At 42.7% G+C, this 22,754-nt stretch overlaps 1 protein-coding gene across 3 annotated transcripts in view; it reads right to left on the reverse strand.

The window, feature by feature from the left end:
• DAW1 (dynein assembly factor with WD repeats 1) overlaps positions 1-18,715 on the reverse strand; it is a 64,642-nt gene extending 45,927 nt beyond the window's left edge. Inside the window, exons 1-4 of one of the 3 annotated variants that reach the window (XM_040450798.1) lie at positions 18,533-18,715; positions 6,943-7,015; positions 3,152-3,296; positions 1,423-1,481 (exon numbers count right to left, since the gene is read on the reverse strand). In XM_040450798.1, the coding sequence (XP_040306732.1) occupies positions 1,423-1,481; positions 3,152-3,296; positions 6,943-7,015; positions 18,533-18,653 (398 nt within the window). In that variant the 5' untranslated portion in view covers positions 18,654-18,715. Of the gene's footprint in view, positions 1-1,422; positions 1,482-3,151; positions 3,297-6,942; positions 7,016-18,159; positions 18,307-18,532 lie in introns of those variants that run through there. The other 2 variants (XM_040450797.1, XM_040450799.1) reach the window with 2 other exon arrangements.
• Positions 18,716-22,754: the final 4,039 nt, after the last annotated feature.

The raw sequence follows: 22,754 nt of genomic DNA on the forward strand, positions 1-22,754 counted from the left end.
GGGAGGGAGGGAGAAGGAAGGAAGGAAGGAAGGAAGGAAGGAAGGAAGGAAGGAAGGAAGGAAGGAAGGAAGGAAGGGATATATAGAAATAAATAGAGGGGCGCCTCGGTGGCGCAGTCGGTTAAGCGTCTGACTTCAGCCAGGTCACGATCTCGCGGTCCAGGAGTTCGAGCCCCGCGTCGGGCTCTGGGCTGATGGCTCAGAGCCTGGAGCCTGGAGCCTGTTTCAGATTCTGTGTCTCCCTCTCTCTCTGCCCCTCCCCTGTTCATGCTCTGTCTCTCTCTGTCCCAAAAATAAATAAACGTTGAAAAAAAAATTTTTTTTAATTTAAAAAAAAGAAATAAATAGATGGAGCACAGAAGATCCTTAGGGCAGAGAAACTGCTCTGTGTGATGCCTTAATGGTAGAGATCTGTCATTAAACATTTGTCAACCCATAGAATGAAAGAAAGCAAGAGCAACCCCTAATGTAAACTATGAAGTTTGAGTGATAATGATGTGTTGGTCAATGTAGGCCCATCAAATGTAGGAAATGCACAATCCTTGGGGGAAGATGCCAGTGAAAGAAGCTGAGGGTGTGTGGGGGCCAGACGTATGTGGCAAATCTCTGTACCCTCTGCTCAATTTTGCTGTAAACCTAAAACCCACTATAAATAATAAAGTCTAATAATTCTTTTAATACTTTTTTTCATCTCAAAAAATTAATAAAGGAACTACCCTATGACCCAGCAATTGCACTACTAGGTATTTATTCAAAGGATACCAAAATGTTGATTCGAAGGGGCACATGCACCCCAGTGTTTAGAGCAGCGCTATCAACAATGGCCAAATTATGGAAAGCACCCAAATGTCCCCTGACTGATGAATGGATAAAGAAGATGTGGTTTATATGTACAATGGAATATTACAGATCGACAAGAATGAAATCTTGCCATTTGCAACAATGTGGATGGAACTAGAGTGTATTATGCTAAGTGAAAAAAGTCAGAGAAAGATAAGAGAAAGATACATAGCGTATGATCTCACTCATATGTGGAATGTAAGAAACAAAACAGGTGAACATAGGGGAAGGGAAGGAAAACCAAGATAAAAACAGAAGGAGGCAAACCATAAGAGACTCTCAAATACAGAGAAGAAACTGAGGGTTGCTGGAGGGGTGCTGGGGGAGATGGACTAAATGGGTGAGGGGGACTAAGGAGGACGCTTGTCGGGATGAGCACTGGGTGTTATATGTAAGTAATAAATCACTAACCTCTACTCCTAAAATCATTATTGCACTATATGTTAACTAACTTGGATTCAAATAAAATTAAAAATTAAATAAAATAAAAGCAACTTTTCGACTTTGGGTGCAAGAAAATAAATAATTTTTTCACTTAAAATTTTTAAAATTTTAAGTTTTAAATAAATAACAGAAACTTACCAAGACCCCGATTTATTAAGTGCAACATTAGTCAATGGCAGTATATGTGCTCTGAGAACCTTCAATGAAAGAAAACAGCATTTGTTTTAAACTTAAAAAAAAAAAGTTTAAATCATTAATTTTAATTTCAAACCAAGGAAGATATTCAAGTTTATCTTAATTATACATAATAAGTGGACAATATTCGCTATCTGAGCAGAAGAGAAAAAACTACGTATCTCCTACCATTAAGACCAATAAAACATTTGGTAGTTAACATAATTACAAAAACAATATTGGATCTGTGTTTTCCATGAAATGGCTTTTAAGATAAATTACTGCTATTAAATAAGATACCAAATAGCATTAATTTATAATATTGTCTTTTAAATATTGCACATGATTTTGTCCATAGGCATAAAAAGCATATAGAGGAAATACACTAAATACGTTTCAAATGCAGATTTTACAATTAATTAATACTTCTGGAATCCTAACGCTCCTCTAGAGTCAGAATGGCTCTTATTTCATTTATCTTTCAATTCCTACACTGTCAAGCACAGAGTGGATACCTTAATATTTATCAAACGAACATACATAAATTGGATAGTCTGTATACAGATGGAGTGATTGGCTAGGCTGGGACAGTCCCAGTTAACGTCTGCTGCGGGGGCATAATTATCAACAGTGTCTGCTTTCACTATCAAAAATGTTCCCATTGGAAGATAAATTGCAAGGTCACTCTAGTTATAGAGCTGATATTTGAAGTTACATAGTGCCACCTGCTGGAAAAATAAATATTACAAGAATAACTTCCTCATCTTTCAATAATACATTAAAGGGATGACTACAAAAGATGTAATTTTTTTATGAGACAGAATATGCCACATATATAGATAATAATATTTCCTTTTTAATCTTTTAGTGTTTATTTCTTTTTGAGAGATAGAGACAGATAAACAGCGAGCAAGGGAGGGGCAAAGAGAGCAGGAGACACAGAATCCAAAGCAGGCTCCAAGCCCTGAGCTGACAGCAAAAAGCCCGACGCGGGGCTCGAACTCATGAACTGTGAGATCATGACCTGAGCATAAATCGGATGCTCACCCGACTGAGCCACACAGGCGTCCTGATAACAATGGCATTTCTTCAAAATTCATTTAAATCATAAAAAGAAAACCAGTGTGATATGAAGCAATATTAGGATAAACTATTAAATATTGTTAAATAATTAAGAAAAACTAAAAGCTATTCCTGAGTAATTGACTACATTTGTTATACTTTAAATTTAATCATCGAGAAAACTATAGAGAAAAATAGGCACATTTACATTGCATTAAAATTATTATATAAGCCGTATCAATAAATAATTTCCTGAAATATAGTTTAGTTCACATGGAAGCAGAAAATAGTAGGTATTGATGTTCCATGAAACAGAACTTCTTAATATTACTCCAACTGAAAAGAAACTTCAATTATTCAATAACTTGAAGCTACCTTAATGGTCATCCTTTAAATGGAACATCATAAAGAATAGCTAAACTTACTACCAATCTTTTTTTAACTTCTCTTGAGAAACACGTTTCAGTTTCATTCAGTCAGTAAATAAACATTTGCTGAGACTTAGTCTTGGCAAATATATATGAGACACTAAGGGAAAGAGAAAATATAATCTGCATTTTATCTCAGATTGATCGGATGTCAACCAATTCTTTGAAGTTCTTCTATTTGGTCATTTTAAAACATGCATTACCTTAAAAAGATAGAATTGGTGGTTGCTGTGCTGCCTGAGTTTGTCTTGTAATCTCCGTAGTAAAAGCTTTACTTGGTCTGATCGTGAAGCTGTGATTACCGGCTCCGCTTTCTGTATCTCCTCTACTAAGGCATTGACATCAGTACTGAAATTCCCACACACAAAAGTTACTATTTTCTATACCAAAATTTGCACACACACACGCAACCCATGAAGCATGACATTGCATTTATGAAGCACATTTATAAAATGTAAAAACACCATCAGCTTTACTAAGAGATTTCCGGGGGGGGGGGGGGGGATACAAATCAATAAAGAAATCAAGTCTGCCTGAAAGTGGCTTGGGTTCTTCAGAATGATTCTTCATTTATTGTGACTTCCCCGTGGAAAGGGGAGCAAGTATATTGATTTGCTTACCTAAGAAGGTCAAGTGCAGACTGAGCTCTTTCTCTTTACTTTTTTCCTGCTTCCTTTGTCTCTTTAATGAACATATACAGAATGTTCCCGATACGACTATACTTTGTGCCTTCCATATGCTTTCTTGTTTAATCTTACAACAATCCTCTAATATAACGCTTTTATCATAATTACTTTGGTGATGAAGAAACTGAGATTTGAAAAAGGTTAAGTTTGAAATACTTTTTTTAGGGAAGGAGCAAGTAGCGAACCAAAAAATGAACACTCAAAGAATGATGATGATTATCATTAATAATTCTTACAGGCTACAACATCATTTTCTTAAAAAAGAACTGCTTGGGGATGTGCAGATTCGAGGCTTCCCTCCGTATTCAAATAACCTGTAGCGATTCTGGTAAATTTTGCCAGCCCAGAATAATAATTGTTCAAGACAAAGAATAGCGTCTATAAGCCACAAAGCATCCAAAATGGGGTCATTCTGCAAAACATGTCACGAACATGTCTCAAAGATGTACTGTCCAGTTCCCTCCCTTCAAGAAAGGACTCGGGGCCCCGCTGGGGGGCAGGTGTTTAGGTAGCTGACAGTCTCCAGCGGCCGCTCCTTCGGGATCCACCTCAGCATGGGAGCCCGAGGCATGCTCTTCCCCAGCGGCCCCGAGCCCAGGCCTGAGCCCAAGGTTAGCCTGGCCATTTCTGCCCCGCAAGCGACTCTCGCCAATGAGCTTTACTCTGGAGCTCCCTCGTGGGCTTGGCAGAAAATGTCATCACCTCTGCGTCATCGTGGCTGATGGCTCCTCGTGCTGAGCCTTGTTCCATCCCGTCTGTCACAGATGTCACTTCCCAATAAACCTCTCACCCACCTGCCTCTGTCTCAGCCTCTATTGCCCAGAAATGCAAACTCTGATAAGCAGGCCTTGGTCTTCGTAAATAAACATCTCCTGAGCTCCAGTCTTGTGTAAGGGACTGAGTTACAAGACGATTCATCCCACCTACATTTACTGAGTCCCTACTACGGTTGGGCCCTGGGAGGAGTGTAAAAGATGTCATCTCGGCTCTCAAGAAATACAATCTATCGGAATAGGAGTGAATATTTAGAACAGGAATGAATCAGAGACAGTTTACAATGATGAGTTGGATGAATTTCCAGAGTCTGTTGTCAAAGGAGTTATACTTCCGTAAGAATTAGAAAGATAATAGTGCCTCTTGGAAAGGTTTCCAACAAATGTTGTAAAGCAAAACAGATTTCCCAGCAAGGTCTAAATTAACCAGATATTTAATCTGTCCATCCCAACCCTGTGGAATCCTACTTCTAATTCTAATACAGTAACTCGAGTGTGCCCCATGTCATGCAAATGTTTTTATATGCAGAATTCACTCAGCTTCTTGAGCAGAACTAGAAATAAGATCCATCCTTTCTCTTTTTTACTTTGAGACATTTATTCACTACATAGGATGACTACAGCATCCCCAGGATCTACACTTCTTTTTAATGTTGATTTTATTTATTTTGAGAATGGAGGCGGGGCAGAGAGAGAAGAAGAGAGAGAATCGCAAGCAGGCTCCCCACTGTCAGTGCAGAGCCTGATACGGGGCTCGGTCTCACCAACCCTAAGATCATGGCCTGAGTCGAAATCAAGAGTTGGACGCTTAACCAACTGAGCCACCCAGGCGCCCCAAGGATCTACAGTTTTTTAAATACAAAATCTGTATTTTTCTGAATCTCTACCTGCAAGATATTTTCTCATAGAGACATTTATCTGTGCCACTCATGTTTTATACAAGTCGTTTCTCTAGTAAGCTAGACAATAAATTCGTTGAGGTAGGGATTAAGATTAATATCTTTAGAACCTCTTACGGAACCTAACCTAGAACTTTGCATGGAGGTGGTGCACAAAACATCGTTACAGACTAAATAAATGAATGTCTAACAAAGGAACTTTCAGCATGCTGGCGGAATCACACTTACCAGTGATATGTGCCAGTTACAAAAAGAACCGAAAATCGTGACTTGATCTGAGACTTTGTCTCCCCCGAAAAATGGATAGAGCAATGATTGTTGTGGATGACATTCGATGCCTTATCTTTGCCACCATTTCTTCTTTGATTAAAAAGCAAACAGTTGACCGCCTTCTCTGTGGGGTCACCCGGCAGTGGCAATGAACTCTACCTGGGCCGTCACCATCCGAGCCACGACCGGTCCTCACCACAGACTCCAGACCGCTCAAGTGGCCGTGGCCATGAGAGAGGTTTCAAACTGGAGAGCAGCTCATCTACTATCTAACTGTGGTTCTGTGAGAGGTCCTCTTCGCTGCCCGTGTCTGTCCCCGCCCCACTAATCATGGCCAAGCAGGTCAGTCACAGTGGAAAGTCGCTTATTTCGCTGGCCCACAACTCTGAAACACATACCGTGGCATTTTTGTTTCGCTTTACAATTTTCTTCCACTCAAAATATCTTCACCTTATCTGAGCCTGGGCTCCCACAGGATAATCACTGATCTGATCCTGTCTCTTGAAGTGGAGTTTTGCAGAGGATGACTTTTTTTTTCTTAGTTTTGCACAGGATTTCCTAAAGGGAATGAATTCTGGGCACTATGCCCTCACAAGAGGATTTCCTCTGGGCGCACAACAAGCTTTGGAGACAAAGATGGGGTCCTCCCACTTCTGCCCCGTGACAGTTAATGGGGGGAGCGGAATACAGTCAGCCCCGTGAGATGTTTGTCTACCAGGGAAATAACAGGCTCAGTACTATTCTTAAAATTCCAATCACCAGCATTCCTCAAAAATGTTAAATGGTCATCAAGAAGAAGCGAAGTCTGAGAGTCTGTCACCACCACCACAAGCCTGAGGAGACTTGACAGTGAAATGTAATGTGGGATCTCGGACGAGAAAAAGCTAATGACGCAAAAAACAAAACCACCACAACAACTACAACAACAACAACAAAACACAAGTAAAATTGAATAAGATATGGTCTTTCGTTAGTAATAATGTGTGAATACGGGTTCATTAACTCTGACCAACGCACCACACAAATCTACGAAGTTGAGTCTGGGATGCGGGGCATGGGGCGTGGGGGAGCTCCTGCCTTCACAGCTTTCTAAAACTGCTCTAACCCAAAAGATTAAAAACAACAACAGGTGTATTTAGGAAGAAAAACAAAAGGGCAGACGGACGACCCTTTTCCCACCTCGTCCTCACCCAGCAAGGCCCTCCAGCAGGTCTCACTGAAGCAAGCAGGAAACAATACACCGCAGAACATGTGTTGAGCACTGCACGGTGAGTCCACGCAGCCCTTCCATACCCTGCCCTGCGCCAGCGTTTGTCAACAACAAATCTGGCTCGGAAACCCAGGCTGCACCACATGGCGGGTTTACCTGGGACTGAGGTTGAGCAAATCGATGCATTTGGTCTTCAGTTCTCCATTCGTTTCATATTCCAACATAATTCCTGTAAAAATAAACAAACGTGGTGTAAGACACTGGGGATGACATGCCAACGTCAGAAGTTAGTCTACTTTGCCGTAACCTTTTTTTCACCTCTATTTTTTTAGTTTGTAAAATTTCTCAGCATCCGGGGCGCCTGGGTGGCTCAGTCGGTTCAGTGTCCGACTCTTGATTTCGGCTCAGGTCATGATCTCCCGGTTCGTGGGTTCGAGCCCCGTGTCGGGCTCTGTGCTCACAGCTCGGAGCCTGGAACCTCCTTCGGATTCGGTGTCTCCCTCTCTCTCTGCCCCTCCCCCACTCAGGCTCTGTCTCTCTCTCTCTCTCTCTCTCTCTCTCTCTCAAAAGTAAATAATTAAAAAATGAAAATTTCTCAGCATAAAACATAATGCAGTGATGTCTGATTTTAAAACACGGTTGTGTGAACTCGCTTTTCCCTAGTCCTTCCTCTAAATACAGCTACATACCCTTGAAAGTCTTCAACAGGCGATGCTAAAATAATCACAAACTGGGTAGAAGGTGGACCGGCCAGAGGCCTCAGGACTTGAGGAATCACAGCATGGTGAGTCCCCTGGGTTTTCTTTTTGTCTCCCACGTGTCCCTCAACAGGAGAGGAGCTTGACCTGCTGCCCAGAACCACCAAAGAGCACAGCCAACAAAAACCGAGCCGCAGCAAAGCTTGTTCTCTGTGGCCAGAGGACCAGGAGAAGGAAGTCAAACAAACAAACTCATGAGGAGCCCTAAGCCCTGCTCCACAGCTGGGGCCCCTTAGGCAGTCTGATTCCCTCCGTGGAAGCCCGGGGCTGCCCCAGTTCTCCTGCAAAGCTGGGCCCCAGCAGTGCTCTGATCTGCCTGCAGCAGCCCAGCGACAAAGCCCCAGGTGTCCTCGACCTCAGCTTCTCAGCTGGGGCCCCGGGGCACTATCTTATCTCTCTGCAGCAGAGACAGAGAAGTCCCCGGACTGCTCAGACCCCACTCCACAACCAAGCCATTGGTGGGCAGTCTCATCCACCTGCAAAGGGAGCGGCAGTGAAGTCCTGGGATATCCCAGACCCCACTCCACAACCAGGCGACAAAGCAAGTGTCTTCCTGCATTTCAACCAGCAGTGTAACCAGGTAGAGTCCTGTTCCCCACCCCCAGAAGGTCACTCAGTGAGACCAGCCATCCTGGGAAGTACCTCCTACCCTGCAGGTGGCACCAGCTGGAACTGAGTAGGGCCTTAGCAGCATCAGAAAAACAAAGCAGACTGGAAGAGCATTGCAAGGGCTCAAAACACTAAGCTGCCATTGGAACTAAAGCCCAGAAAGTAGACCAGAACTTCTAAGCTAAATCTAAACGTGGTAACTGTCTGCCAAAGTAGATTCAGATAGGATCAAGAGTCTGCTAACATAAGAACCAAAATGTCCAGGATACAATAAATAGGAAAAGACCATCGACAAACCCCAATAGCCAGGATACCATAGGAAATCACCTCTCACACCAAGAACCAGAGAAAGATAATCAATGAACACAGACATGGAGGTGAATCAGAGGCTGGAAATATCTGACAAGGATTTTAAAGGAGAGGTCAAAAATGCTGTAGCAACCATTTGCAAATTCACTTGAAACAAATGAACGAAATTTTAAAAATCTCAGAAAAATAGAAGTTTTTAAAACACACTAAATGGGTATTATGTAACTGGAAATTCAAAGGACAAAGTGAAAAACTCATTGAATAAGTTCAATAGGAGAGTGGAGAGGACAAAGGATAGAATCAGTGAACTTGAAGACAGATCAATAGACTATATTCCATCTGAACAACAAAAAGATAAGTTACTGGAGGGGGGGGGACCTGAAAACAGCCTCTTAACCACTTTATTGTACTACCTCTATAAATGTGGGCCAGTGGATCTCACAAGTTTTGGCCTTAGGACCACTTTACATTCTCCAAATTATTGAGGAGGCCAAAGAAATTTTATTTCTGTAATATTTTCTGCATTAAAATTGAGAAAATTTAAATTCTGTATTAAACTGTTTTAAAATAGCAATAATAAAGTCATATCATGTTAATGTAAATACATATTTTATAGAAATAACCAAGAAAAGTAACATCGCTTTACGCTTTTCAAATCTCTTTAATATCTGGCTTAACTAAACACAGCTGGAGTCTCAGGGCGCCTGGGTGGCTCAGTCGGTTAAGCATCCAACTTCGGTTCAGGTCATGATGTCACGGTTTGTGAATTCGAGCCCCACGGCGGGATCTGTGCTGACAGCTCAGAGCCTGGAGCCTGCTTCGGATTCTGTGTCTCCCTCTCTCTCTTTGTCCCTCCCCTGCTTGTGCTCTGTCTCTGTCTCTCAAAAATGAATAAACATTAAAAAAAAATTTTAATACAAAAATAAATAAATAAAAACAGCTGGAGTCTCATCTCTGCTTCTGCGTTCAAGTTGTTGCTACATGGTATTTCAGATGAAGTATATGGGAAAAAATCTGGTCATATCCAGATACGCAGTTGGAAAAGGGACAAATATTTTAACTGCATTTTCTAGTAATCATGGATAATCTTCTTTAATATTACATTAAAACTTAACAAGTGTTAATTCATAAAGAATGGTTGCAATACAGAATCTGAAACCACATCAATTAACTCTGCGTACATTACGTTAAAATCCACTGGTCTATATCGCATGTTCAAAGGATATCTTATTCATGTATGGTTTATAAACCACGCACCAGACATCTGAAAAATATTAGTTTACCGAGTTATGCACATCTTCTTCTTTTTTTTTTTTTAATTTTTTTTTCAACGTTTTTTATTTATTTTTGGGACAGAGAGAGACAGAGCATGAACGGGGGAGGGGCAGAGAGAGAGGGAGACACAGAATCAGAAACAGGCTCCAGGCTCTGAGCCATCAGCCCAGAGCCTGACGCGGGGCTCAAACTCACGGACTGCGAGATCGTGACCTGGCTGAAGTCGGACGCTTAACCGACTGCGCCACCCAGGCGCCCCTAAGTTATGCACATCTTCTAAATGTTGAAGTATATAATCATACAATATCCCCCCCCCAATCACATTTGTTAATATCACTACCAACATCTATCATCAGAAAACTCTTTTAGTGTTGGTAAGCTACCCAGCTCATGGAGGTAGATACAAGTCTTCTGAAATTCTAGTTTTTGCTTGAAAGCTCAAATTTTGTCACTGGCAAGAAATGCTGACAGTTTTGCTTGTAAGTTTCAGGCTCACTTTGCCCCTTTTCAAGCAAAATGTCTCCGAAATGTCCGGGTCTGAAAGCTACATTTGCTTCTCAGTCCTTCAGGTAAAAATGGTGCTCCGTGAAGAAAATGGCTAGTTCATCTCTCAGCTCAAAGGATCGCACGGTGTTTTCCTCAAAACTACTATGGAACACTACCGTGCAGAAGTGTTTAATGGGTACTTTCTATTTCACCACCCAGAATGCAAGTACTCCTATGTCAGTGTCTCACTACATTAGTGAGCTTTACTGTTTCATCAAGGACATTCCTACGTGAAACTGAGGGGGTTTCTTCCTTGTGCCAGTGTGTGTCAGTGAGAAATACAATGACCACTCTGAGAGTTTGTGGCCACCCACCGCCTGATTTGTAGTAAGTTTCTAGCAGTTTCACCTCCCCTTGCTTTTGTACGAGTAGGGCAAATGTCAGTACAGCGAAAAAAGCGGATGGTATCTGACTGTTATTATGTAGAGATTTGACCTTGAGACCCCACTGAAAGGGTGCAAGAGACCCCAAGGGTCCTGTTACAATTTGAGAATCCCTGCTATCAGATATATTTGATATAAAAGATAGGATTTCTGAAGCATTTCAGATCAAGAGAAAATAGGAAATTCTATCAAAACCCTGTATTTGCTTTCCAAAGCACTACACCATTGAAATGGAGTGTGGCAGGGTTGAAAAGGCATGTGCTTGGCATCAAAGAGGTCCAGGTTTGAGCTCCAGCTCGATTTCCTACTCACTTCATGATACTAGTAAAGTAATCCCTTTATATCCCACTTTTCTTATCTGTAGAGAATACCTTCAGTTTGCTGGTTGAAATTAAAGAATACGTACATAAAGCTCCTGGCATATAGAAACTCATTAAGTAGTGCTTATTACCTAACGATTAATCAAATACTGCCTTGCGACATATCCGACATAGTCAGCTTGTATTACTTAAATTGCATCGATGCCTTCTCCCAGTGAGATTGTGACACCTTTGAGAAGGAAACTATTTGCTTCTTCATACTCCCAGGAGGACCCTCCCTGGAATGAGTCGTGATGGTTTCCGCACAATAAGTGCATGATTTGGCCAGTTTCAAGTGCAAACAACACTGTCAAATGGATTGACGTTACTTCCCCTCTGTGATTTCCATTTCTCCCTCCATGGTGCCTGCCTACTTCATTGTCTTTACCATCTTTCTATCTTCTGTCCTGGCAACATCTGACTCATTAGACTATGGTCTCCTGGGTCTGCCTCTCTTTACCCCTAGCGTCTACCATGAAATTTGGTACACAGGAACTGTCCAAACAGTGCTTGTTGAATACGTGAACTAACGGACAGATGATTGGATGAGTGTCTCCAGACAGCTTAATGCAATTAACAGTCCCTGTCTTTATGACACATGGACTTTCAGAAATAATTGGCACCATGACCACGTCCCTCCTTCAAATACTATCCTCAATAGGCTTCTATGAAATCCTTCCATCTTTTTCTCCACTTTGTTATTTTCCGTTTCTCCTTTACTGATCTCTTCTGCCTGACCTTGAACTACTGATTTAGGGTGCCAGTCTTTTTCTCTGTATAAATTCACCTATCCTCATGGCTTTCACTGCCATCAACACCAAAAATAACTCTCCCGTCTAGACCTCCTCTGAGTTCCACACATGTTGATATCTCGCCTGCACCTCCCACAAGTCCAGGATCTTTCTCTTCAATCCTGTTTCTCCTGGAGAGCTGTTCCTCAGTGTCAGACATGACCACTCACCCAACTGCACAGCTACAGTCTCAGGAGAAGCTCATTTTCACACAGTCGGCTTCATGGATTTGCCACAACTAAGTAGGCAAACCCGAGCAGCCGTTGTGTAATGAAGGGTAACATTTTGTAACTGAAAAATCATTCCAAATGCTTTTAATAACCGAACAACTACAACAACAACAAACTGCTCAGAACAGCAAGACCCAGCAGGCAAACAGCTGTACCTAACAGGCTGGTTTGATTCAGTTTTATTTGGTTTCTTTTCCCCAAGAAGTGATTCTTTCATATCAAAGACCTGAAGCCAGACTCTAAGACGCAAACTTAACAAATTAAAAAAAGAAAGGATCCAGTGGAGAGCCAACCACTGTAAATACTGTTGTTTCCTTAGTGTAAAAAGAGGCTTCATGTTCCACACTAACTTTTTCAACAAAATATGGATGTCATAACACTGTCAAAATCTTTCTAAAATCTTATTTGTATGCCATATGTTCTGGAAAGGATTTAAGAGAGCTTAGAAAAATAGAATATAAGAAGCTAAGATTGGAAGTAAGAATTAGATACATTGACAAGGGAAGATTCAAGAAAAGGAAAGATCAAATTCGCAATTGCATTGAACACCTAAATATAAAATTAACAACAAATGTACAAGGCCTGGCTGTACTATTTTAAATGTTTTGTACTATTGAACATAAAAGAAAATTGTGATGAAATGGAGAGACACATTTCTAGATGAGAAAATGCAATATTATAAAGATGTTAAATTAATCGATGAATTAAAGTAATGATAATGATTCTATGTTTTGGAATTTGAAAATTTACCACAAACTATAAAACAATAAAGTGCGGTTCTGACACAAAATTGGATCAATATAAGAGAATCATCTGTATATGGGAATTCAAAAATGAAGTGATGGTAATATTTTAAATTAATGGGGAAAGAATAAATTATTCAATAAATAATGATGTAATAAGCAGTTGGATTTTGGAAAAATTGGTAAAATTGGATTTCTACAATATACAAAAATATATTCTAGGCGGATTAGAAATTTTAATATTAAAAACAAACTATAAAATGATCAAAATACTAGAACATATTTACATCTTAGTGTATGTAATTGGCTTTTTAAGTATGATGTGAAACTCAACGCCTAAAAAAGAAAAACCGATGCATTTGTCTGAAGCCAAATTTGAAGCTTCTCGCAAGAGAAGATACCACAAAGTTAAAGACAAATGATAGCCAGCAAAAAAATTTCAACTCTAAATGCAAAACCTGAAGAACTTAATATATAGGAGCCTAAAAATATTTTTTTAATGGCCAAAAGGCATGAATAGTCAATTTGCAAACAGAAAAAGACAATAAACAGACCAAACTAAAATGTACCCAACTCCATTAATAAGAAACACAAAATGCAACAACAGATATAATTTTTACTCATCAGATTAGCAATATTGCAAAGATTGACAATACTAACTAAATATTAGCAAGGTTCGGGACAGGTATTCTCACTTCCTGTTGGTAGACGTATCAGGTGGCTCTCTTCCAGGGCCCGTCACACCTTCAGTGAGTTGAGCATGATCTCAGCTAACCTTTCATGTATTTTTCAGAATTTTGTTAAAAGTAAATACTACTTCTGTAATTAAAAAAAAAAAAGTCGGAGGAAAAGGAAAGAAAAAAGTAGGAGAAAAATTAGAACATGGAGAAAAAGGAAGAAAAATGACAGAGATTAACATTAGTAGAACATCAGGTCCTGAAGATCAAAATCCCTGAAAGGTTATTTGAGAAGTCAAATAAGATACAGAACTATAAAACCTACCAAATTGCTATCAATTTAATGCCTTCAGCTCAGCTCACGAACTCAAGGTTCGTGAGTTTGAGCCCCACATTGGGATCTGCTCTGACAGTGCAGGACCTGCTTGGGCTTCTCTGTCGCCCTCTCTCTCTGCCCCTCCCCTGCTCATGTGCACTGTTGGGGAAAGAGAGGCACGCACTCTCTCTCTTTCTCAAAAGTAAATAAACGTTAAAAAAAAAAAAATTAGCACTTGACAGCCCACACAGCATAATCTATATCCTAAGGGAATGCACTAAAAAATTGCAGCAAATGCACAAAATTCTGTGTTCTTTATTCACAACTATCTTGTTTCTTATAAAATAAAAAAAGGTTAGGTCTTTAAGTTGACTACTAAAAATTAGTTGGTTACTATACAAGCGGATCTAAAAAACAAAGGGCAACATCTGAAACCTGAGCATTGGACTATTTCACTGAGACAAAACACCAAGGTCAAATGCTCACCCCTCCCATGACCACTGAGTTCCCGTATGAGCCAGAGGCTGGGTGGTGCACAGTGAAGAGGTCAAGCAGAACACAGACAAAGATGCTCCAGGAGTACATGTGGTTCTTCAGTGACTGTTTCCCACAGTACCTTAGTCTTCTTGATCTGCCCCTGGTTGTGCATTTTCGTGTAATAGGCATGATTCCCAAAACATCGAAGAAGCTGCTACCCCCCAAATTCTGCAATGTTCTCAAAGGCTAAGCCTTAAAAGATGTGAGCATTCCTTACTCAGATCACATTCAACCAACAAAGACCTTTAAAGTGCCCAGAATATTAACTAGGCTTTTTTTTTAACATCTTTTATTTATTTTTGAGAGGCAGAGAGAGAGAGTGCGAGCTGGGGAGAGTCAGAGAGAGAGAGAGAGGGAGACACAGAATCTGAAGCAGGCTCCAGGCTCTGAGCTGGCAGCACAGAGCCCCACGTGGGGCTCAAACCAACAAACCACAAGATCATGACCTGAGCCAAAGTTGGACGCTTAACCGACTTAGCCACCCAGGCGCCCCTTAACTAGTTTTATTAATGTTTATTTAGTTCCTTCTCCTGACCCAAAACACCAGAGGCCTACACACAAGAAGTAAAAGACAATGGCTGTGATGCCTGAGTCAGGTGAAAAGCACGTATGGGACACCCACTCTTCACAAAGCAAAGAGCTTATGAATTAATGAATAAGATAAAAAGAGAATGCCCATGTTTGATTAGCCGTATTACTGCTATGGACTTTTAGGAGGAAGAGAGATCATTCCATGGATGCCAACAATGGAATGCTCCTGACCTATACGATACTCAAAAGAAGTAGGAGGATGGAAATCGGGGGATTAAGCGATGAAACAAAACTGTAGAAGGGATAAAGGTAACATGGGAATGATTCAGCGGTGAGCGATTTTTTTCCCACTTGATAATGTTATTCCAACACCCACCTGCTATTCAGAAGTACCTTGGAAACTTGCATATAATGTATGGCTCACCAAAGACTGGAATTCAGAAATTCAGTGTCTAACCTGCTAAGTGATATGACTTCATTGTAAGATAATCATTAAGGCAATAGTTGCCAGTGGGAGACCACAGCCTTCCTGGAATGTGGCATTGCTGGGAACCTGGACTTTCAGAGCCGGAGCGAACCCTACAGATCATCTCTCTGACTTATTCACATTTCAGGAGCTCCAGGTTTTCTACTCAATACATATCACCCCATTAAACTCATTTACTCAACAACTATGTTGCATGACTATTCATTCCCCAGTCTCTGTCTCCTCTAGGTGCTAGAGATACAGTTGTAAACAAAACAGAGTCCCATACCTCATGAAGCTTTTATTGTAGCAGGGGTGATCGAGGGAAATAAGTAAATTAAAATCATGGTATATTGAGCTAAGATCATGCTAAGAAAAAACAAAGCAGACGGGGAGGCTATGAAATATCTTGAGGAGAAGCTGGCAATTCTAGAAATTCTAGAAGGGAAGCTTCACTTTCACTTTTCTCACTGTACTTGCTTTTAAGGACAGAGCTATTAAACACACACACACACACACACACACACACACACACACACACACAAACCATGAGAGTGTTGATGATGTAGATATCCAGGGAAGATGATTCCAGGCCAAAAGAGGAGGAAGTGCAGGGACCCTGAGTGGGGGTCATGCCCAGCTCAGCCAAGGAACACTGGGAAGAACAGCTTTGCTGGAGGGGAAGGAGGGTGGAGTCCAAGGCAAAGGTAGGGAAGGGCCTGTAGGGCCTTGGAGATTATGACCTTGAAGACCATGGCCTTTTTACGTTAAGTGAAATGAAAGGCCATTGGAGGACTCAAGCCTAAGAGTGACATGATCAGATTTAGGTTCTCCAGTCATCCTGCTGTTGTGTTGAAAATAAACAGGAGTGGGGCAAGGGTGAACTCACTAACAACAGGAAACATGGTAGGCATTGCTACCATGAATGTTGTGTATATTTTCTTTTCTTTTCTTTTACTTTATTATTTATTTTTTAATTTACATCCCAGTTAGATGGCCTGTAGTGCCACAGTGATTTCAGGAGTAGATTCCTTAATGCCCCTTACCCATTTACCGATCCCCCCCCCCACAACTCCTCCAGTAACTTTCTGTTTGTTCTCCATATTTAAGAGTCTCTTATGTTTTGTCCCCCTCCCTGTTTTTATATTGTTTTTGCTTCCCTTTTGGTTCGTCTGTTTTGTATCTTGAAGTTCCCAGATGAATGAAATCATACCATATGTGTCTTTCTCTAATTTCGCTCAGCGTAATACCCTCTAGTTCCATCCATGTAGTTGCAAATGGCAAGATTTCATTCTTTTTGACTGCCAAGTAATACTCCATTGTATATATAGCTGTATATATTTTAAAGGTGAACTGGTAAGGGGGTCCTGGGTGGCTCAGTCGGTTAAGCGTCTGACTTCAGCTCAGGTCAGGATCTCACGGTTCATGGGTTGGAGCCCCGCGTTGGGCTCTGTGCCGACAGCTTGGGCCTGGAGACTGCTTCGGATTCTGTGTCTCCCGCTCTCTCTCTGCCCCTCCCCTGCTCACATTCTGTCTCTTTCTGTCTCTCAAAAATGAATGAACATTAAAAAATTTTAAATAAACAAAAAAATAAAGGTGAACTGGTAGGATTTATTACTGGCCTAAACGTGGGGTGTGCAAGATGGGAGAAAAGAATGAGTCCAAGGTTGTGGCCTGAGTAAGTGGAGGAGGGAAACTGCCATTGACTGATAGGAGACAGACCATAGGATGCCTCAATGACATGCACATTGCATATCCAAAGGAATAACCAGGCAGGCTGTGAGTTACTCAAGACTACTCAGGTTTTTAAACCTTGAGAATGGATGAGATCACCCAGTATAGACGGAAAAGTCCAAGGACAGGGCTCTGGGACACTCCAACATCAAAGTCAGAAGGAAGAGAAGCCAACATGATGGACAAAGAAGAAATGACAATGAAGCAGGAGGGAAAAAAGTAGGTGCGGAAGCCAATGGACATGGACAGAGTGGCCAAATTCATCAAATGTTGCTCTCAGGTCAGGAAAGGTAGGACTGAGAGGTGGCCAGAGCGTTTAGTGATGTTAGAGGCCACTGAAGATCTTGAAAAGCACAGTTGCAATGGAGCGGTGAAGGTGAAAACATGATAGGAGTGAGTCCCAGACAGACGGGAGAAGAGAAATGAGGAAAACATTCCTCCAAGGAGGTTTGCTGGGAAGGGAAAGAGACAAATGGGAGAGCACCTGCAAAGGGTCAGGAGACCAGTGGAGAAGTGTTCTTACCACCATGTGACTCGGTGACCAAAATGGCTTGATGGCTCGAAACAAATCGCCCGCGTTACAAAATTTGTATATGGTGACAGCCAGTTATTATGACCCCAGAGCTCATCATGTTAACCTCCATTCCGCAGCAAAGGGGTGAAAGTTAAGTCATTCAGGTCTCATCGGGCCAGGATATTTGGTCACCTACTTGCTTTGTAGCAAGTTTTGCGGACTTTTTACTCTATATTCTTCTTATTTTCTACAGGAATTCTGACCCGGAACCAAGAGTTCTTCCCCTATGTCTGTACCTAAGGAGCCGGTGACCAGTGGGCTTCACTTAATTCTTCAAAGATGCCCATGTCCTCACCTATGAAACAAGAGAACCAGGCAAGTTTATCCCTTTCTAAAACTGTAGCGTCCTGTGGACTTCTTTCCAAATTCCTTAACTCATGGGCGTCAAGGGCTGTGACCTTCAAGCCCCAAGGCACAGAGTGCGCGTTGGCAGGCCCTCAATAAATGCACGGATCAACTGCTATGCGTGGTCTGGAATGCGGTCACCCACGTAATATGCTCTGTTGAATATGCATTCTTTTCATATCCAACATACCTTGACGTGATCATCCTGGGACGTTTAAAATGAAAAGTGCCGTCCTTGTTGGGTGTCTTCCCCTCCGGAAACCAGTATCTTGGGCCTTCTCCCTCCCCACCTGCCACATTCCTAACTAGCCAGAAAAGCATTGTAACTTCCACGTTTAGAGGTTTCCTAAAAGAATCATTTTGAAAGTGTCCAGGAACAGAGCCCAGCAACGAAGGAGTGGTGGGTTAGGTTGGGTAGTGCCCTGTTTCTTGTCCCCCACGTGGATCACCGTATAGGGGACGCCCCCCCCCACCCCGGCCCCTGGGGTCCCAGCAGCCTCCTCCGCCCCAGACCCTCCCAGAGCCAAGGACCCCACGCGAGGACGGAAGGGGCCCGGCCATACCTGGAGGGTAATACCGGAGCAGGAGGCTCTTGAGTTTCATTTTCTCCTTCCCAGACTCCCCCGTCAAGGCTCTTCGTAGCCATGGAAACGGCCAAACAGCGGCGGGGCGAACTGCGCGCATGCGCGGGCTTCCAGCGCGAGGAGCTGGGCGCGCAGGCTGGACCGGGGCCCGCGGCCCCGCGAGGGGCCACCAGGGGGCGCGCCCGCACCTGCCCGCGCGTTCCGGGGGGCGGACCTGGGCTCCAGGGCGCGTGGCCGACGACAGCGATCGCGGCGTTGCTCCCGTCTGAATCTGCACCCTCGGCGCCCGGGCTGGACAGAGACGGGGTGCCCTCGCGTCCTCAGTCGGGGTGACCTCACAAGGGGAGAGGCGCGGCCCAGCAGGGCGAGGTGCGGGCCGCGTGCACTGTGGCCCATTAGGTTTCCCAGGAGGAGGGATGAAAGAAAACACCCCTCCGGGTCACCGTTCCAGGCCCCTCCAAAGGCCCGGTCCCCACAAAAGAATTAGGAGCACCACTGAAGAGGCTACGTTTCCTGACGCTGCGCCAGGGACCTTCTGCACCTATAGGGATAGAGACCAACCGAGGGAGGGGCTGTGCACCGTTTCTTACCGCCCCATGTCACGGATGAGACGACTGAGATTCAAAGAAAGTACAGCCGATCCCAGCTAGGTAGCGGCGGAAGCGAGATGAGAGGCTGTAACCTGGAGCCCGGTGTGCCCTAAACCCTGGGGTTAAGGCCATCCGGACCTTCTGGTGGCCTGTCCTATTTCTTGCCAGCGTCTGTCCTTTGCCTGCCAACTTGAGTTGCCATTAGGAAAACTGGCCGGGAAGGGTCAGCAAGCCACACTGCCCATTTCCTTTAAGGAATTTGGCCGAAGTTTCTAAGTCAGAATTTCCCCTATCCCTCCCATGACCCCCCCCCCCCTAAAAGTTTTCTGTAAGATCTTACAATTTCTCTAAATCGACTCGCTTATTTTACTTCACGTTTTTAAATGTAAACTGAAGAAGAGAGGTGTTAATCCTGTAAATTAAAATTTGTACACGATTGTCAATGAAGAGCAGCAGGTAACTGTAACAATAAATGTGACTATTTATTTATTTATTTAAAATGTTTACTTATTTACTTATTTTGAGGGGGGAGAGGAACAGAGAGAGGGAGACAGAGAATCCCAAACAGGCTCTGCCCTGTCAGTGCAGAACCCGTCATGGGGCTGGAACTCACCAACCGGTGAGATCATGACCTGAACTGAAACCAAGATTCCCACTCTTAACCGAATGAGCCATCCAGGTGCCCCACGTGTGATTTTTTAAACGCTATTGAATAAGCCTACACTATTGCCTACCAGAGACCAAGAACCAAAGGCCTCCCCTTTCTTAAACAAATAAAAAAAAAAAAATAGGGAAAAATCAGCAACCGTTTGAAATTTTCAAGACAGCCTAGGCACCCAACTGAGCCTTTCTACTTCCGGGACCCAGGAGATTGGAGAAATCAGTGACTAGGAGAACCTTTGCTACTGTGTGATACAATGTAGCCTAATACAAATGGCCAGCACATAGCATCCCATACTTGGCAAACAGAAAACCAGATGAAATCTAAAGATTCCTTCCAGTTCAAACTCTGTCCTCATTGTTAACACTGGAAAAGGTTTAAGTATGGAAGGGCCAAGAGTTCATCTATAGAAACGAGGTAGCCTTTAGTAGATTTTGTTCGCCCATTTATTGTTTATGCTTGTGACATTTAAAATGAGGCCTCCATTAAAATGGGGGCGCCTGGATGGCTCAGCCGGTTGTGCATCCGACTTCAGCTCAGGTCATTATCCTCACGGCTTCTGAGTTCAAGCCCCGCGTCAGGCTCTGTGCTGATAGCTGGGAGCCTGGAGCCTGCTTCACAGCCTGTGTCTCCCTCTCTCTCTGCCCCTCCCCTGCTTGTGTTCTGTCTCTCTCTCAAAAATGAATAAATGTAAAAAAAAAAAAAAATTAAAATGAAGCCTTTGGAAAAGTAGTAAATGGAGACACCATATAGCCATGTGATCAAAGTTAACCTCCCCAATATCGTGACAAACTGACATCCATACTTCCTATTACAAGCGCTGAAAAGGACACAGCAGTTCTCCGGAATTCCTGCCTGCAATACATACCTGTATCCAATCACGAGGAAGCATCAGGGCAACCCCAGTTGAAGAAATTGTACAAAGTAACTGTCAAGGTCAAGAAAGAAAAAGACTGAACACTACTTCAGATTAAAGAACACTAAAGACATTGGAACACCTGGGTGGCTCAGTCGGTTTAAGCATCCAACTTTAGCTCAGGTCATGATCTTGTGGTTTGTGGGTTCAAGCCCCTGTGTCAGGCTCTGGGCTGATAGCTCAGAACCTGGAGCCTGCTTCAGATTCTGTGTCTCCCCCTCTCTCTTGCCCTCCCCTGCTCACACTCTGTGTCTCTCTGTCTCTCAATAATAAATAAACCTTAAAAAAAAAATTTAAAGGACACTAAAGACATAAAACAATTAGAGGCCCTGAGTGATCCTGGGTCCTGAACCAGGAAGAAAATTAGCTCTAAAGGACATGGTTGGACAATTGGATGAGATATGAGTAGGAATGGTGGTTTAGATAACATTATATTAATAGTATATCACTATTATGTTTCCTGATTTTGATAATTGTACTTTGGTTATATAAGTGAATGTCCTTGTTCTCAGAAAAAAATACACTGACTTATTTAGAGATATAGAGATAAAGGAGTATGATATCTGCAATCAACTCTCAAATGTTTTTTGAAGACTTTATGTATAGATGTGTGTGTGTGTGTGTGTGTGTGTGTGTGTGTGTGTGTGTTTGGATAGGTGGGTGGATAAGAAACAATAAAGCCAATGAGCAAAATATGGAATCCAGCTAGGCAAAAGGGCTCCTTCTGAGAAGTTCCTCATCCAACTCTTGTAACTTTTTCATATGTTTGAAATGATTACAAAATAGAGTGGCCTTTGTTTTCACAAAACAAGCCAGGCTTCAGAATGCTCCAGGATATAGATAACAACCACAGCACTATTTGGCTGCACTTTTGTTAAGAGAGTCCCAAGTTCAAGTTCACTCCCTGTTTCACCCCTAATTCTATCTCCATCTTCCTCTAGTTATGAGACCAAGAGCCTTCACCTTTGTGACCTATCCTTCCCCACTCTCTCCATTTGCAGGACTCCTGGACTTCCTAAGTGGCTCCTGTATTTCTGTTCCAGGTAAAGGATTTCTCCTACTCCCTTGAACCAAACTTTAACAGGTTGTCCTCTTGCTTTCCAAAAAAAAAAAAAAAAATGCCAGCTCTGAAGCTTTAGACATGCTTCCATTGGCTCAAAGAAGTTAAGCCAAGTTCTCCCACTTAAGTTAGAGAACTTCCTAGCCACATCATATCCAGAGCCCTGCTTACCATCCCTGGAGCACAGGCCTTTGACGTTGAGGTCTGATCTTTCCACAGCCCATGGCCCCCAGAGGTCAGGAGCCCTCACCTCTGCTGTTGCTCGAGAGTCATTTATCTGGATGTCCAAGCACCCTGGCTGTCCTTCAGTTTCCCAAGTTCCCTCCCTAGACACTCTCCTGATAGGATTCTTAGTGTTATGACCTGACAACCCATAATCCTGTCCCAATACCCAATGTAAGTACCCCATCCTCCTTTTTGGAAGGTCGTAGGGTTACATGCAAATGACGCGGTGATCCACAGAGAAGCAAGCAAAGATCACGAGTGCCGGCAGATTTCTCTTTTTGGCCTTGGCTTCACTTGAGGTTACAGCTACACTTAACTGACTCACCATTTACTCATTCCCAGAAGGTGCTGCATGAATCTCTCAACCTGAGTCAAAGTCTGTTTCACGCTAACTCAGCCCCAGTGCAGAGCTATGAGCATGAGTGATGTACAGAAATTTGCAAAACCAGAACTCCCACATTGCCCGGGTAATGGGTTCTCATCTCAGTGTCCAGCTGACTAGGTGCGACTTCTTCACGGGGCTACGCAGGTACCTTCCTAAAAGTCGTATAATACTTTTCCTCAATTCATGCCATTCTGTGTTGATTTGGGCATCGGTGACTCACTAGATCAACAACGGCCATTCGTACGGATTGGTACCTATAAATGTAACTCTTGACTCTGGGTTTCTTCCCACTGGCATCTGCCTTGAACAACCAGAAACTTAAAAATTAGTAGCATCAACTTCACTCCCCCAAATGAATTCTGTC

The sequence above is a fragment of the Herpailurus yagouaroundi genome, unplaced genomic scaffold, assembly GCF_014898765.1.
Source record: "Herpailurus yagouaroundi ecotype Mexico unplaced genomic scaffold, PumYag 202, whole genome shotgun sequence".
Classification (NCBI taxonomy): domain Eukaryota; kingdom Metazoa; phylum Chordata; class Mammalia; order Carnivora; family Felidae; genus Herpailurus; species Herpailurus yagouaroundi.